We start from the raw sequence: 15,434 nt of genomic DNA, 5'->3' as shown, positions 1-15,434 counted from the left end.
TGGTATTTCACAGAATGTATAAAACTCCAAATCCCACTCTTTACTAACATTTTCCAACTGAAATAAGTCCAGGATTGCATTGTAGGTGCAGAAGACCAAGACATGTGTAGTCATCCCCTCCACCTTTCTACATCCCTCCCCTTTTAACTAGGACAGACCTCATACCAGCAACTCAAAGGAGCAGTTTTGATTCTCATTTGGAGGTAGAGTGCCCTTCCTCTGGAGACCATGATTCCTAAGTTTGTAAGAAGAACTTTAATAGGGCAGCCTCGCCTTCCTTCCCACTCTGATGTTACATATCTATTCAGCTGTACCTTGGAAAGAAATGAGCATCTGTTGAATACTTATTGCCTACCAAGTATTGTACTGACTTAGTCCTCAGAAGGACTCCCCTGCAAGGAAAAGTGTTACTCTCTTCTCCATTTTGTATATGAAAAGACAGAAACCCAGAGGGCTTGAGTAACTTGTACAAGGTCTCACAATTAGTGAATGAGTACATAGTGGAGCCCATACTTAAGGCCAGGCTGTTCTAAACTCCTTCTAACCAGACTGCCTTCTCCCAGGGTTGCGTTGGTTTGGCCTCTCGAGGGTAAGTGGAGCACATTCCCCAGGGAGGCTTTTCAAGAGGGCTTTCTTGCCTCTTGCCACAGTTCCAACCATGCAGTACCCTGTCGATGTCCAGAGGCAAAAAGAACTAAGAGGCCACAAGTCATGCTCTCTTCTCTGCTTGCTAAGTGGAGTCCATTTTTCCCTCCTAGAACCATGTGACAGCCTTTCCCCCCCGCTGTTAATACAGTTTTTATCTACTAAGTTCCCACATTTTATAAACCAGTAGCAGAGCTCCGAGGACCCCTGAAACACCATCGCCACACAGGGAGGAGGAGTCTGAACCAGAATATCTGGGGCAAGAATCCATACATTTTCTCTTTTGTTTTGTTTTGTTTTGTTTTGTCCTGGGACGCCACCACCTTCTCCACCAGGGAACCAGCATCCAGGGTCACCGTGACCCCACAAAAGCAACTCCACAACAATTTACCCCAGGTACTGATGACACCGGAAAAACTGCATTCTTCCTCTGAGACATACTGACAAAGGAACAGGAGGCTCAGGGAAATGAGGAAGAAAAAAAAGCCCCACTTCTGAGGCCAGCGCACAACAGAGCAACCCAGGGAGGGAGGGGGATATTGTAAGTGAAGATCAAAGGAACTGGAAGCTGCATGGAATGACGTGAAAGGGTCATGTGGAGGCTCAGCAAAGGTGGGACCTTACAAGTCTCCACCGTGCGCTACTCCAGCTGGGAGCCGCAGGGAGGGAGGCTGGGGGTAGGCGACACCAATTAGGGGCATCTGTAGAAGTGAGGGTAGTTCATCTGTTTCCCCCCATGGGCTCAATCCACTGCAGAGTTTTTATTGCCGGTTTTATTGTGGCAATTGGAAAGAATGAGGCATTGTCTAGCTGGGTGGAGTCTATTAGGGACCGATAAAGAAGAGGATTAGTCCATTGTCACGGTCCTCGGAGTATTTCCAGACAAAGGAAACACTATTATGAGGAAGACATAGTTCTGCCCTCCCCCACATCCTCCAACTCCCTGACCAGAGTCAGTAGCTTGGGCCAGAGCAGTGGTCCTCCTCTAGCTCCCCTTGCCCTCGGCCAGCGTGGAATGACATCATATAACACAGGGTGTTTAACTAAGGGAGCCGCAGGTGCAGATTAGCTATTCCAAACGCTAATCATTGATCCCGCATATTAATCCCATCTCTACCACAGCCAGCCCATGGAGCCTTCAACAATAAATCCCTCCAACATTAAGAGAACCCATGTTCACTAAGGTCCTTTTCAGCTAGCCGTGACAAAAGCAGGGATTTCGAGGGGCTTCTCTGGTTTAAGGCAGAAGGAGCCATGTTGATGTGACTAAATGTGGCAAGCAGCCTTCTTGGCCTAGAAGGAAAAAAGAAGAAGAATCCCAACTTCATGCTTGAACAGGAAAAAGAATCCCTAGATGGCATTCGCTCTGTCCTGGCTGTTCTAGAAGGATAAGCAGAACTGTGTAACCTTTTTATACCTCTGGCTCCCAACCACACAATACTTGCTGCCGGAGCTTTCAGACTTACTTTTTGCAAAGAGCTGAGAGATGGTTTTTCTAGTATCCTCTGATCCCTCATATTCCTTCTCCGCAAGCTGCTTGTTGGCAGTCTCTAGACGCTCTGTGGAATTCAGAGACAATCAACAGGGCCTGATACACAAACTTCCAAGCACATGGTGTTCACCCTCTAAATACTGATCTTGGGCAAAACAACCCTGCTTCTTCTTGTTACTCAGGAATAGGTGACATAGATGCAGATTTATGAATGTGGAGCCCCAAACAAAACTAAACCATGACTGGGAAGGAGGAGGTGAGCACTTAACACTTTCACCCCTCCCTGACAAAACCTAAGTGCAGAATTCTCAATTCCGATGAAGGAATCCATCCCGGGATATATGACATCTTTCATTTGCCAGGAAAAAGAGCATCAAAGTTACTATGAAGTCTTTAAAATCATGTAACATCAAAGCTAGAAGGGGACCCTGGGTAGTGTCTAGTTCAGTTGTCTCATTTTATCAGTAAGACAACCTAAATCCAAAGACAGAAAGTAACATCCCCAAGGTCATCAGTTTTGAAGGTGTTGAAGGTGGTCATTTCTCACCATCTTCCAGTATTATCGTACTAAGGTAAAAATAAAAGGAGGCAGTCCCAGAAACAATGGAGGGCATCACTATTTCAAGCTTGTACAGCCAAAAGACAGACCTCTGCAAAATCTAAAAAGGAGAGAGGCAGCATGGACTGGGGGCAGGCCAGGTGGGTCCAGGAGTCCCGGGAGGATACTGTCTAATTAACACATCAGCTCATCCCACTTTGATGAAGCAAGCTTGGGACCAAGTTCTGTTGCAGTCCCCAAAACTTAGCCTGGTCTACGTCCTGCAATTTATTGGTCATACTAGTGGGCTGGACAAGCCTTGAGAGCCTCAATGTATACTCCTCAGCCCTTCCCTTCGCCATCTTGGCCAATGCTTCAGAAGTGAGTCCCTCACCTCTCAGATCCCTGTTGAAGTCATGCATCCTTCGAATTTCACCCTCAAGCTTGTTTCTCATGGCTTTCTCCAGGGCCTCTCTTTTGGAAGATGATTTTACAAGGTTCTCATACGCCTCTGAGACACGCTGGATTTCTGTCTCCACCTGATTAAAAAGAAAAAAAGGAAAGATAGTGGGGATGGTAGGAGCTTAATGGGATAGATGGTCTGGAAGCATATATGCAAATCCTTAATGACAGCTTCTCCCAGGGCTTTACAGGTGGCTAGGAGGCCAGCATAACACAGTCAGATAAAAAAAGTTTCCCAGAAGGATTTCTTGGAAAAAAAAAAAAAAAGACTTATTTATTTATTTATTTATTTATTTATTTATTTATTTGAGAGAGAAATCTAGGGTGCATTCTCAGGGTCAGGGGAGGGGCAGAGGGAGAGGGAGAGTAAATCTCAAGGAGACTCTGCACTGAGCATGGAGCCCTACATGGGGCTCAATCCCAGAACCCTGAGATCACGACCTGAGCCGAAACCAAGAGTCGGACGCTTAATCGACTAAGCCACCCAGGCGTCCGCCAGAAGGATTTCTAAAGTCAACCTTCAGCTCAGCAACTAAGTCACAGGGTCATGAGATTCCCTCAGATTAAAAAAAAAAAAAAACAGTTTCTGCCTTCAGAGAAGGTGGTAGGAGAAAATAAATTTTCATAAGTACAGTTATAAATGTCATTTCTGGGTAAGAATTTTCTTAATTTTGAAAATACTATTAAATAATGTGTATAGTATGTAGAGAACATTATTTCACGGTGTCCAAAGGGCTTTCACATGTCGATTTCTATTTGCCCTGCTATCCACCTTCACAAGGACACCTCTCCCCATCTTAGCAGAGAGACAAGTGAAATGGACCTTTCCGAGATCAAGTTAGCGGCAGAGGCGAACCCTAAAAACTCTAAGTCTCAGCCTTACGCAGTAGTTCAGTTAACTGGACCAAATATTTGCGGAGCTCTTTAAAATATCCGTGGGGTATGTAAGTATGAATGAGGACATTATTGTTTCCCTTCAAGGAGCTTTCAATCTAATCAAATAAAAGAATCAAGAGAAGGATGCCTTATTCAGAACAGTAGAAGTAAGTGCTACAAAAGTGCAGGGGAGGAAAAGTTTATTCCTGGTTCAGGTGAGGGGAGAGGAGACCAATTTCAGGCAGGAGGTGGCATTTTGGGTTAGATCCTAAAAGCTAGGTCAGATTTCAATGAGCAGAGGTGAGGGGAAGGGTATTCTATTCTGAGTGAGCAAATGCATTCCCAGAATGACCAGTAGTCTCATTTGGCTGGACACTGTGGGGTACACAGAGGGAAGCTGGTGAGATCTGGCTGTAAAGACAGACTGGAATCAGATCATAAAAGGGCTTTAATGCCAGGTATTTGGACTTTATCCCTAGTCAGTGGGAAACCAGTACAGATTTTCGAACAGAAATTCACAATCAGAGTTATGTTTTATGACACCACTACAAATCTTGTAAAACGGGGGGAAAAAAAACCATATACACAAAATCTCAAAGAGAAAGGGTCTTGCCCCAAATCAGCCCGAATCTGGAAGAAACTAAGAAATCAGACTCCAGAGTATTTCTGTAACCAGTACAGCTTCATTGCACATGAAATAACCACAGAGATATTTACATATAATTTGTATAAGATAAATAAACCCTGCGGCCTATTAAGCAATTTGCAAATTAAATCTGACTCCTGCAACCATTCTGCATTCCTTCTCAGTTTCCCACTATCCTCCTTAACAAAGCTCAGGGTACTTCATGGGGAGAAATATCAGGCCCCCAGTGGGAGACTGGGGTTATCAAACAACTCAGATGCCACCTGCCCCAGCTCCAAAATTATGCCCGAGGCAGGACTGCCTACAAACAAATGAGGCTTACACCACAGAAAAGAGCAGACTCCAGAGTGTTTTTCTCCTTGCAGATGGCACCAAGATAGCAGCACAGAAGGTGAAAACTGGTGGTGAATGGCATTTAGAGACAAGATCTGCAAGGCCTAGGCCTGATAAAGCTTTTGCATGAAATTCAAGTGCGGGGCACAGAAAATAAACATTTCCATTTGAAAGAGTAGCCTTGGTATTTAGTCTGCACTGGGCAGCCTTTAGAGGGCAAGGCTTTCCAGTTCCCCACAGAATGCCACACCTGGAAGGCAGGCCCTTTACTCATGTTGTTCAGAGTACTATTTCGAGATCCGGTACCCATTTTTCTCTCCCCCCCCCCGTGCAGATAATGTACCCCCCAAATGGGCAAGTTGTACAACAGGACCTTCCAGGAAAAGAAGTCACAGAAGGGCAGACTTACTGGTTTGGTTGGGGGATGATGGGGGCAAGGAAGAGGGAGGTGGTGGTGGGTTTCTGTCTTGTTATTCCCCTCATGAGTCTCGGGCCTTCGTGTTTTTTCTAGCACCAGCTGCTATCTACCATACTCTTCCCACTTCCCTTTTCCTCTTCTCCCCCACTTAGGCCTCTACTCCACCGCAGCATTGGCACTTAATTACGCCACGAATACTATTCTGCTCCTCTTCCCTGTCACCCAACTTCCCAATTACTGCATCAAAGATGGGGCTGAGGCCACCCTGAATAGAGAGTTTGGGGAGGGGTGTCAACAGTTAAACCCAATCAGCCAAACTGGGCCAGTCTGCTTTTAGTGCGTGAGTAGGATTAATTTGTTGCATCGATGTGATTGGGGGGGGGGTGTATAGTTAAACAAGAGGAGACAGAAAATAGAAAATTGGGGGCAAAGGCAGTGAGAAACAGTTCTCACAAACCCCATCCAGATTTTGGAACACGGTGAGGGGGGTATTTTTGTTACATAAGAAGACTCAGCTGACAGTAAGCCCTCCTCTACTTTAGGACCCAGATCTGGTGTTTACAAATTCTCAGTTTCATTCAGGCCCCTGAAATTTCCACTCCCGCGTGTCTCCTAAGGACAGAGTTGCTGAACAAAACCGGGCAATGTCCCCTATCTCCCACACCTTCACCCTCACCTCCCCGAACAGTTCACATTGTCGGGAGATCAAACCACATGAGCTCCACAATGACAAAAGCTGCAAAGAGGCTGCCAAAGGTATAACCCTATTCACCCATAGCCACTGGAAGCCAAGAGCTAAGGTTCCTAACTCAGGGCACTCAAGAGCTAAAGTCCCAGCTGGAGGAGACAGGAGGGGCCCAGGGAAGAATGTGAACTCGGTGGGACATCCACTCCTATTTCTACTTCCTCAGCCTAGGGCTGTCACCTGTCACCCAGCTGTGGTGCTAAGCCCCTCCTGCCCCCCACACACACCCCAGAAAGACAGCAGATGTTGAATGTGAGCTGCAGGGAAAAAACAAAGCAAAAAGGAGGCAAAGGAAGAGGTGTTGAAAAAGAGTTACTATGAGAACTCCCACTTGGAAAAGTGTTCTAAGCCCTTTCAGAACAAGGCAGGGCAGGATCTAACTTCAGCGGTGAGCTTTTTGTGGGAATTGTGGTTTTACATTTAAGATCCAAATTCAGTTATTCAGGACAATATCATCAAGACAAAAGGTCTTTAGGCTGGCAGAACCTTCACCTATACAGGCATTGTCAGTGTTCTTGACCTTAGGAAGAAGTTTCTCGGCCTTCTGGAATCTGAAAACAATCAATTAAGTTTTCATTAGGGCTATGGTAGCTGGGAAAACTGGACAAATATGTTCTTTTCTCCCCACATAAATGTAAAATGTGACTCCTCCTAGAAAGGCAGGCAGAAGGCTTTTTCCAAAGTTTGATCCACACCTAACCTTCAGATTCGAGAATCCAAAAGACCCGCACGTAAGTCACGCAGGCACTGAGTGGAGACTTACATCGCTGTGAAATATGTAAGACTGAAAGAAGACTCTGCTACCCCAAAACAGAGGCCTCACCTTCTGCAGTCTCGCCACCTTCTCGTAGCATCCTTCCAATTCCTGCCGCAAGTTCCGGTTCTCATCTGACAGGATCTCAACCATCTGCTGGGCTCTGGAAACAATGGCAAACGGGTCCGCTGGCATTGGCTGATAGGAAGCGGAGGACTGCTGAGCCCGAGGCATAGCTGAATAGGCTTCTCCCGGCTGCTGCTGGTGGTGGTGGTTGTGGTGCTGCTGCTGCGGCTGACTCAGGCCGGGCTGAGGAAGCCGGTAATGATCGCTCTGGTGAGCCGGGGTCGGGAGGAAATGCTGCTGAGGCCTAGGCAGGTGAGCTGAGTGGTCTCCTTGGTTTGGGACCAAGGGGTGTTGAGCAGGAGACAATCTTGTGGCTGGCGGAGACTGCAGCAAGGACAAGGAACCCCCAGACGTGAGGGAAGAAGTAGGACTGTGAGGTCGTGAGCTCCGGGCCGACAGTGGCAATGAGATGTCCTGCGCCGGCCTGGAAAACATGGTTTACACGCTCAGGTTAAGCTTTCTCCCATGGCACTAGGGGAGAAGGGCATGAGAAAGTGAGATGAGGGGGCTTCTGGTGCCCCCCACCCTCGAAGAGACTTGCAAAACGAGCAGCAGGTAGGGTCAGACTCGGGAATCTCTGCAAAGAGCTCTGTGGCCCTTTCCAGGCCTGACCTATGAGCGCCTGACAGAGGTGTGATCCCATAGAGGGCGGAACCAGGGGACCTCCAGGGTCATTTGGTGAAAATCTAAGTGACGTACACCTGTGCTCTTGTTGCTCAAATGTAAGCATTTTAAATGAGTCCTCCAGAAGGTAATTTTTGCATCATTATTTTAAACGAAACCTTTGCTGACATCCTATATGTAGTCAGCACATGTAAAGAGTCAAATTCAGAAAATGTGTTCCACTTGCCCACAAGGAAATGGCAAACTGCAGTCAAAATCAGTCCTCTTCTCCCTATTGGCAACTCTCTTTCATAATTCATATTTTCACAAAAAATTACTTGAGGGTGTGTAGATCCTTATTACATTAGACACACCAAATAATTATTGTCAATTACAGTTAATAATTGAATGAGGCTTATAAGCAGCAATGATACCAAGATTTGGAGGGGATTACAGGCAACACTGTCATACTATTTTTGATGAACTGAATCACAAAATGTAAGGACTGGAAAAGTCTTCAAGAAATAATTTAATCCACTCTGTCACTGGACAGACAGGGAAACTGAAGCCCAAGAGAGAAGAAGCAATCTGTCAAATATTAGAGAGACTTATTGGTAGTGCCAGGCTAGAACCCCTATGTCCAAATTCCCTTTTTCTGCTCCTTCCACTACCGTAATACATTGACTTCCACGCAATGATATTCAGACCCCCGATCGATTTCTTATAGAAAGTTCCAGAAAGAGAACTTCGATACATTGTTCAATGTTGCTCTCCCATTTTTGCACCTACTACCAGACTGTTAGCCATTAAGGGAAAAAAGGACAGTATGTAAACAGATCACTTCCACCATCTTCACTACCAGCAAGAATATCTGTAAGTATACACTGAAGACAAAAAGCCTGTTCATCCCCCAGCCCATGCCCAACTAACCTCATATACTCCCACATCCTTTGGATGCTTGTCCTACAGTTGATATTTCTCAATCCAGGGAAGACAGATGGCTAAGAGCATGGGATTTGGATCCCAACAGAATTTGGAGACCTTTTCTACTGCCTACTGGCTGTGTAACCTTGCTCATGTTACTTAATCTGCATGAGCCTGTTTTGTTCCTGAGGTCATAAATGAATTACAAAAATACTGGGCTCTTCTCATTTTTGAGCTCGACAGGAATTACAAAGAGTCTCTTATCTACCTCCCAGTGAGATAGCTTGACCTTGTTAGGGATTTTACTTATGGGATATCCATTTAATCTTTGCACTAAATTGCATAAAATTCATGGTGGAACTGGGACAAATCACTAGGAGCAATTAACTTTTAACTGGCATTCCAGATGCTAAAGCACATCCCTCCCACATTTCCGTCATCATTACTGTTCACGTATCTATTCCTACAAGAGATCCTCACTGTCAGAGCTTTTTTATGGCTGCAAAGTCATTCCAAACACTTGCTAATGGATACCCAATAACCCAGATGCTTGCCAGAGCCCTCAAATCTGCTCAAGCCCTGGGCTCTGTACCTCAGCCCCATCGATGCCTCCGTAGTACTGGCGTTCTTCCAATTCCATACATACGGCACTATCAATAATTGCTGAATACTGAAGAGGGATTGCGACCTATTTGTGGACAGAAGAATTTACATGGTTCCCATTATTATACCTGCAAAGTTGCTACCGTATATTACCTTTCTTAGGAAATGCTCAAAACACTCATCCAATCAAAAGCCTGGGAGCTATTTACTAATTCGTTTGGGGAAGAGTCTTTCCGCATTTTCTGTACTGTGGATCTTCAGTTTCCTTAGGGGTAAAATGGACTCTGCTCTCCTTCCTCTTTGAGTAAGAGCTATTATAATTTTTATATATCCCTAGAGTTAAAATATTATGTTCTGGGATTTGTTAGGGCTTTTGGATCTCCTGGGCAGGAGAGAGAGGCTTAAATTTCATGTTCTCCAATCCAGCTCTCAAAATTTAAGGGAAAAACGACCAAATTAATCTTCATCCTTCTTGCCAGGATTTGAAACCCCCGGACCTGGGAGGTGTTCTCTTTTTAAAGACTGAACGCCCAGTTCTGAAATGGGCTTCCTCCCCCCAGCTCCTCTGGGCCCCATCAGCAGTCCAGGCCTCTCTCTCAAACAGACCGGCCACTGGCCTCCCTCCTGCCTGGAGGCTGAAAGGCCCTTCAATGCCCTAGACAGTACACGGCCTCCCAGGGGCCTCCGGAAGGAGGAGACCACAATGTCTCTGGAAAGAGGTCTCTCGAGTCAGATACGCGCAGGACAGCAGTGGCTCTGGCCATGACTCTGGGCTCTACTTAGAGATAATGGAGACAAGGTAGCTGCCCCTCTCGGACTCCCCAGGCTGGAAAAGGAAGCAGACTTCAGCACACCATGATGTTGGGAAAACCAAGGCAGTCCCTCGCTGGCAGGTTTGCAAACATGAAGCAAGGCTTGGGCAGTCACAAAAGGAGAGAAAGCCCTCCAGCCAACGAACTCCATCTGGGCTCCAGCATCCACCCACCACAAAAAAAGCAGGACTGTATTAACACTCCTGTAAAGTTCCCCCTGAGAGGAGGGGACTGAGGCATGACAGAGATGGGGAAAAGGTGGGGCGCGGGGGGGGGGTGGCTTGCGGATGTCAGAGGAAGCAAAAGTATATTCAAGATGAAATAATAAGAGTAATATTAAGGCCAGTAATAATACAGGTGGCAGCTGGGCGAGCGGCACACTCCCCAAGTGCTTCCACTGCACAGCAGTGTGAATCGCTTCCCGCTGACATATTAACCAGGAACAACAAGTTGCCAGCGGACAATAGAATCACATGATCCCGTGAAGCCCTGACCTGCCTCCCTGCCCCTTCCCTCCCTTCATCCAGCTCCTTCCCAAGACAACCTGGGCCCCTGGGGCTCCTTGGACAAGGGGAGGACACGGCATACATGCAGGGCAGAAACCAATGACCAAAATCAGCATCTTTCCCCAAAGCCAGGGGAACTCCCTCCCCAAGATGGCTTGTGAGGACACAAAGGGAAAGCAAAAGCCTGTCCATCGAGCTGACACAGTGCCTTCCATCCTGCCACCTCACTGGGAGCCCCAGCCCTCCTCAGTCATACACCCCCATCCCTTCCCCACACACCCACACACCACACTCCTGGCCCACACGTGTGCAAACCCACACATGTACACTCTCACCAGAGCAGGTGCCACCAACAGCCTGGAACCCAATTTATTCTCCCCACAGAAACTGCCTTTCCCCGGCTCTGTGACGGTGTATCTGTGAATCCTGGAGAGGGCTGCAAATTCTTGATTGTTTCTCTTGCACAACCAGCTCTGCTCTGAACTACAGAGTTAGGTCACCCTTAGATTCCACTAAACAAGGATTTCAAGAAACCTCAGAACTGGGCATGATTTCAACAACTGAAAGGAGGTGGCTGCTTTACAAACAGAAAGGTTTTAATTTTTAAAAGCAGTTGATAAATGTGTAAACCCCAGATGCAGAAAAGGCTCAGCACTTAGAAAGACAAAGATGAAGACATTTTTTAATTCTTCAGATGGCTTGGCCTTGTTTCCCATCTGGAGTTCTGGCCATTTGGGATATTTATTTTTCAAGTGGGGAGGAGGGCATAGGGAAGATGAAGTAATAAAAAAATTGTTTATAACATTTTGTTAATTCTAATAGCCAATCTCTAGCCTTTCACTGCACCCCTAAAAGCAAACAAAGGTTTTCTGAAGAGCAATTTGTTCAAAGACCTTGCTGTGCATCTTGACCTGTAATTTATGGATTAAGAACTAAGAATTTCGCCGTCTAATTGGTGCTAACAGCAGTTACTTGGAAAGGTACTCACAGTGTCTAGCAAGTCGGTTCAAGGAAATAAAGGAGGAAAAATTGTCACCTAAAAGCAGCCCATTTCTGGAAAGTGGTTCAACTACCTCCCCTTGCCAGTAATTTGTCAATAGGTGCCACTCCCTCACCCCAGGCCCTGAAGCAATCTTATTGCCAGAATTTGTCTGATGCAGACCCAGACTTCACACAGACCATCTCCCGATGAGGACCGTTTGAGGTTTGATTATTCACGGAGCCTACCAAGTACCCTGTTCCTCTCCCATGGGGGGGGGAACTATAGAGCTAACCTGTGTATTAAAATTCCTCTCAAGAGAGGGGAATCAGCATGGGCTCTACTGCTTCTGGGGATAGGGAGAGAGCTCCACAGATCACATAGGAGAGAAGGGAAACTACAAGTATCTTCCTGTAAAATATATGCAGCTAAATTTCTCTGGTGGTTTAATCAGTATGGGAAGAAAAAAAATCCCTCTTTGGGCTCCTTATTATTTATTTAGGCAGATCAAAGGGCTTTTCCATCTAGCTTCAAACACTGTGGGAGTCATTTCAGATCGCAAACAATACTGGTGAATGAGTTCTGAAAATAGCTTTCCTGGGAAGGCGGGCCTTGTGCTAAGCGGGGCTTTGGATTCTGCTCCACACCCCAGCCAACATACTCCCCTCCCACAAGGCAACAGACGTCAGCCCATCCACAGAAGGGACAGAGTCCCACAGACTCTTCCATGCTGATGGGAAGAGCAAAACAAAAATCCCCAGCTTCATTGACATTTTGCTGCCTTGGATGGGTTTCCACTAAGCTAAGCAGTCCAAGTGACCAACCCCTCCCTCGGTCTTCCGTTTCATTGGGCAGATGGGAATCGGGTTCTTGCTCTTATTTAAACCGGAAGGGCCCTGTCCGTTACCCCATATCCTGTTCTAAGCCACTTATCAGAACTTAGGCTCCTGCCCTTTGGGAGCTGCACAGAAGAGGTTGAAAAAGTTTAGGAAATCAACCTGGGTTAAGGGGAAAAAAATCCTCAACTGGCCAAGTTATGGGTGGAGCCCAAAGTGAATTGCTGCTGGCTATAAAACAGGACCTGGAGGGGGGGAAAAAAAACAACGAAATACCAGGAAATGCCAGGTGCATTCTCTTAGCTTCACCCTACTCCACCCCCTGATCTGCCTTCTTTCCTGAGTCACCCAATGAACTTCATGCCAAGCGGTTCTTGCCCAGATAAGTGAGAAGGAGACAGGAGGCGAAGAGTTAGACATCAAAGAGATCACAGGCCTCATCTGGGAAAAGGCCCCCCTAGGTCCAGGGACTTCAAACTTCACGGTCCCCCATAAAACTGCCATTGTTGTTGGTCATGGTCAAAACCTTCCCCTCTGCTCCATATGCTGAATTCCTACTGATGAGAGACATGGCCCCAACAGAAACAATAGGAACAAAAAACAGAACCATGGCATCATAAGGTCCGGTTGATACAGCGATGGGACAACGGGCCTCTGAATAATACAAAAGTACATTTAGGAATAACTGGACAATATGAAATAGTCCTCCTGAACTAATGACACGTGGTAAAGAAGTCGTGGGGATATTATTCTTTCTGCATTTTAGCATCTGATCAAAAGTTCTATGTGACATGACGTGAGTTTAACTTAGATGTTCAAAAACGTGACAGGCAACTAACAAACACTCTACGGAAGAAAGACGAAGCAGTCCAGAGTTCATGAACTGTAAGGATGTCCAAGGCAAGCGACATTCTGAACCTGCACATATCCAGTTCCCCCTGCAGTAATATCTAGGTGTTTGTTTAGTGTCCGAAAGAATCATAGGAATTCTGCAGAATGATTCTTTCCTAAAAAGAAGTGATGAGAGTTCTGTGGAGGGGAGTAACTGAAAGTGATAGGCTATTCCAGATTAAAGTCCAGGATAATTTACTTCTGCTCCTCAAGGAAGGGCTTAATAACTCACAAGAAGAGGAACACTGACCCTTCCTTCACAATCCCAGGAGACAGGACAGCGTGTAGCTGTAGAAATCAAGACTTGCGGTCCTGTTCATCCACTAGGCAGTTGGGGCCATGCTCAACCTAGAAAGTCAAGGGAATGTTAATACAGCACTAATTATGGCCGAAGAGGCTAGAAATTCAGGTTGGCAGGAAATTTACTAAGCTAGGGGCCAGCCATGCATTGCAGAGTTTGTTATACCAAACACCTGCCCATTCCTTCCCTTCAGATTCCCAACACACAGCAGAAGCTGGTTGGGAATGAGGCCAGGAAATGACAGAAAGGGAACTCTCTTACCTGGCTGCTCCATACTCAGGGGGATGCTGATACCTCATCAGTTGCCCCTCTGTTCTCCCTGGCTGGTTCAGACGATGCTCACTATAGAAGTGCCCTGGCTCTTGGGGCTTGCACACTACAGACTGGGGTGGCATGCCCTTGAAGGGATACTCTGGTGGGGGGCCTCGGTGTTCCATGCCTTTCAGGCTATGCTGGCTGGGAGGTGGCCCCTGGGCCTTGTAGAATTCACTGGAACTTGTGGGAGTCTTGTAGAGGTCACTGGGTTGTGGTGGGGAGAGGGGAGCGCTGGTAACAGGTGGATGGGCCTTAACTCCACTGGTGGCCAGTGACATCTGCATTAGTCGTTCACTCAAGGAGCGGACATGTCCTTGCTTAAGGTCTCTGAGTCCCTCATCCTGGTGCATCTTCCCAGGATTGAGCCGCTGAACCGATGGGCGTCCCTCGGTCCTCATCTTCTGGTTGGTGACTCCAGTGACATAGAAGGCAGCTCCAACACTGGCATGCTGTTGGCCCCGAAAGTACTGGGACTGGACCTTGGCTTCTTCATAGGTTGGGAGTTCTTCGTTATTCTGTATTCTAGGGGAAAGCTGCTTCTCCATGATGATGTTTTCTGCCTGGATTTCCTGCCCCTGGGGTTCTTGTCGAGCAGCATGAGCCACAAGCTGTTGGTGGTGGTCCTGGGGACTCAACACATCATTCTGAGGGCCTGGGTTCCCACTGCTACTGGGGAAAGGAGGGCCATTCCCTGTGGCTTGCTGGTGTATGGCAAGCAGGTTGCGATTCTCATTAGGATTGCCATAGCGAAGCTGCTCTTGTAGCAGACGCTGCAACACTGTGGTTCCTCCACTTGGCTGTTCTTCAGAATTTCTCATCTCTATTGCTGGTGGTGCCTTGTGAAGAGAGAGAGAAATTGGGCACCTGGGCTGCCCTTGACCTGGGAAGGGGAAACAGGAAGCTTAACACCCAGTTGATGGATAAATCATTCCTCTAAAGGGGAAGAAAATGGGTACTTGGGGGTGAGGATTCCACTCCAGAGATAAAGAGAGAATTGAATCTAGAATTAATAGGTTAATTGTTGGTGACTCCTGGCTCTAACATTGATATGATGAGGAACTTGGGGGCATAAGAGCTCAGTGTTTCCTCTTTTGCTTTTAGCATGGGTTAAATATCCAATCTTGACTAAACTTCTAAGAGAACTGGGGAGACCTGGAGCAGTCAGGTAGGGTGACTAGAGAGGGCAATTTTCCTAGGTCCTTACTGAGAAGGTTCATCTCTCCGTATTCTTTTTAAATGAAAAATCCAACTCTTACAGCCGTAGCACTTGGGGCAGGCCAGTAGGGAGAATTTACCCCATAGGCAGGATCTCTAAAGCAGGTCATCATGTGAAGGGAGCTACAAAATGCCAAATAATAAGTAAAATAAATAAGAGGTGAAGAGAGCTTGGCTTGCACTGAGTAGAAATGATCCCCGCTTGATGCAAATCATTTTCTCTGATCTCATAAAACTCTGAAACATAGCTTTTTAAAAAAAAATCGTTTTTGTATTGTCCATTTGGATTCTCCTTGGCTTAATAAGAGAAGGGCTTGCGATAACTGCTATTGACAAAGTTTCTCTTTCAGCCATCCAGGAATAGTCATTGAGATTTTTTTTTTTTTTTTTTTTTTTTTTTTTTTTTTTTTTTTT

The 15,434-nt window shown here is 46.4% G+C and overlaps 1 protein-coding gene across 1 annotated transcript in view; it reads right to left on the bottom strand.

Moving 5' to 3' along the window:
* Positions 1-15,403, bottom strand: part of AMOT (angiomotin) — a 43,276-nt gene extending 27,873 nt beyond the window's left edge. The window contains exons 1-4 of the mRNA XM_040628981.1: positions 13,752-15,403; positions 6,979-7,459; positions 3,070-3,214; positions 2,112-2,204 (exon numbers count right to left, since the gene is read on the bottom strand). Of these exons, the coding sequence (XP_040484915.1) occupies positions 2,112-2,204; positions 3,070-3,214; positions 6,979-7,459; positions 13,752-14,623 (1,591 nt within the window). The 5' untranslated portion in view covers positions 14,624-15,403. The remainder of the gene's footprint in view (positions 1-2,111; positions 2,205-3,069; positions 3,215-6,978; positions 7,460-13,751) is intronic.
* Between the last annotated feature and the right edge of the window lie 31 nt (positions 15,404-15,434).

Source organism: Ursus maritimus (assembly GCF_017311325.1).
Source record: "Ursus maritimus isolate PB19 chromosome X unlocalized genomic scaffold, ASM1731132v1 scaffold_X1, whole genome shotgun sequence".
In the NCBI taxonomy this organism is placed as follows: Eukaryota; Metazoa; Chordata; class Mammalia; order Carnivora; family Ursidae; genus Ursus; species Ursus maritimus.
The sequence above is the reverse complement of the archived record's forward strand: the minus strand, read 5'-3'. Positions and strand labels throughout refer to the sequence as shown.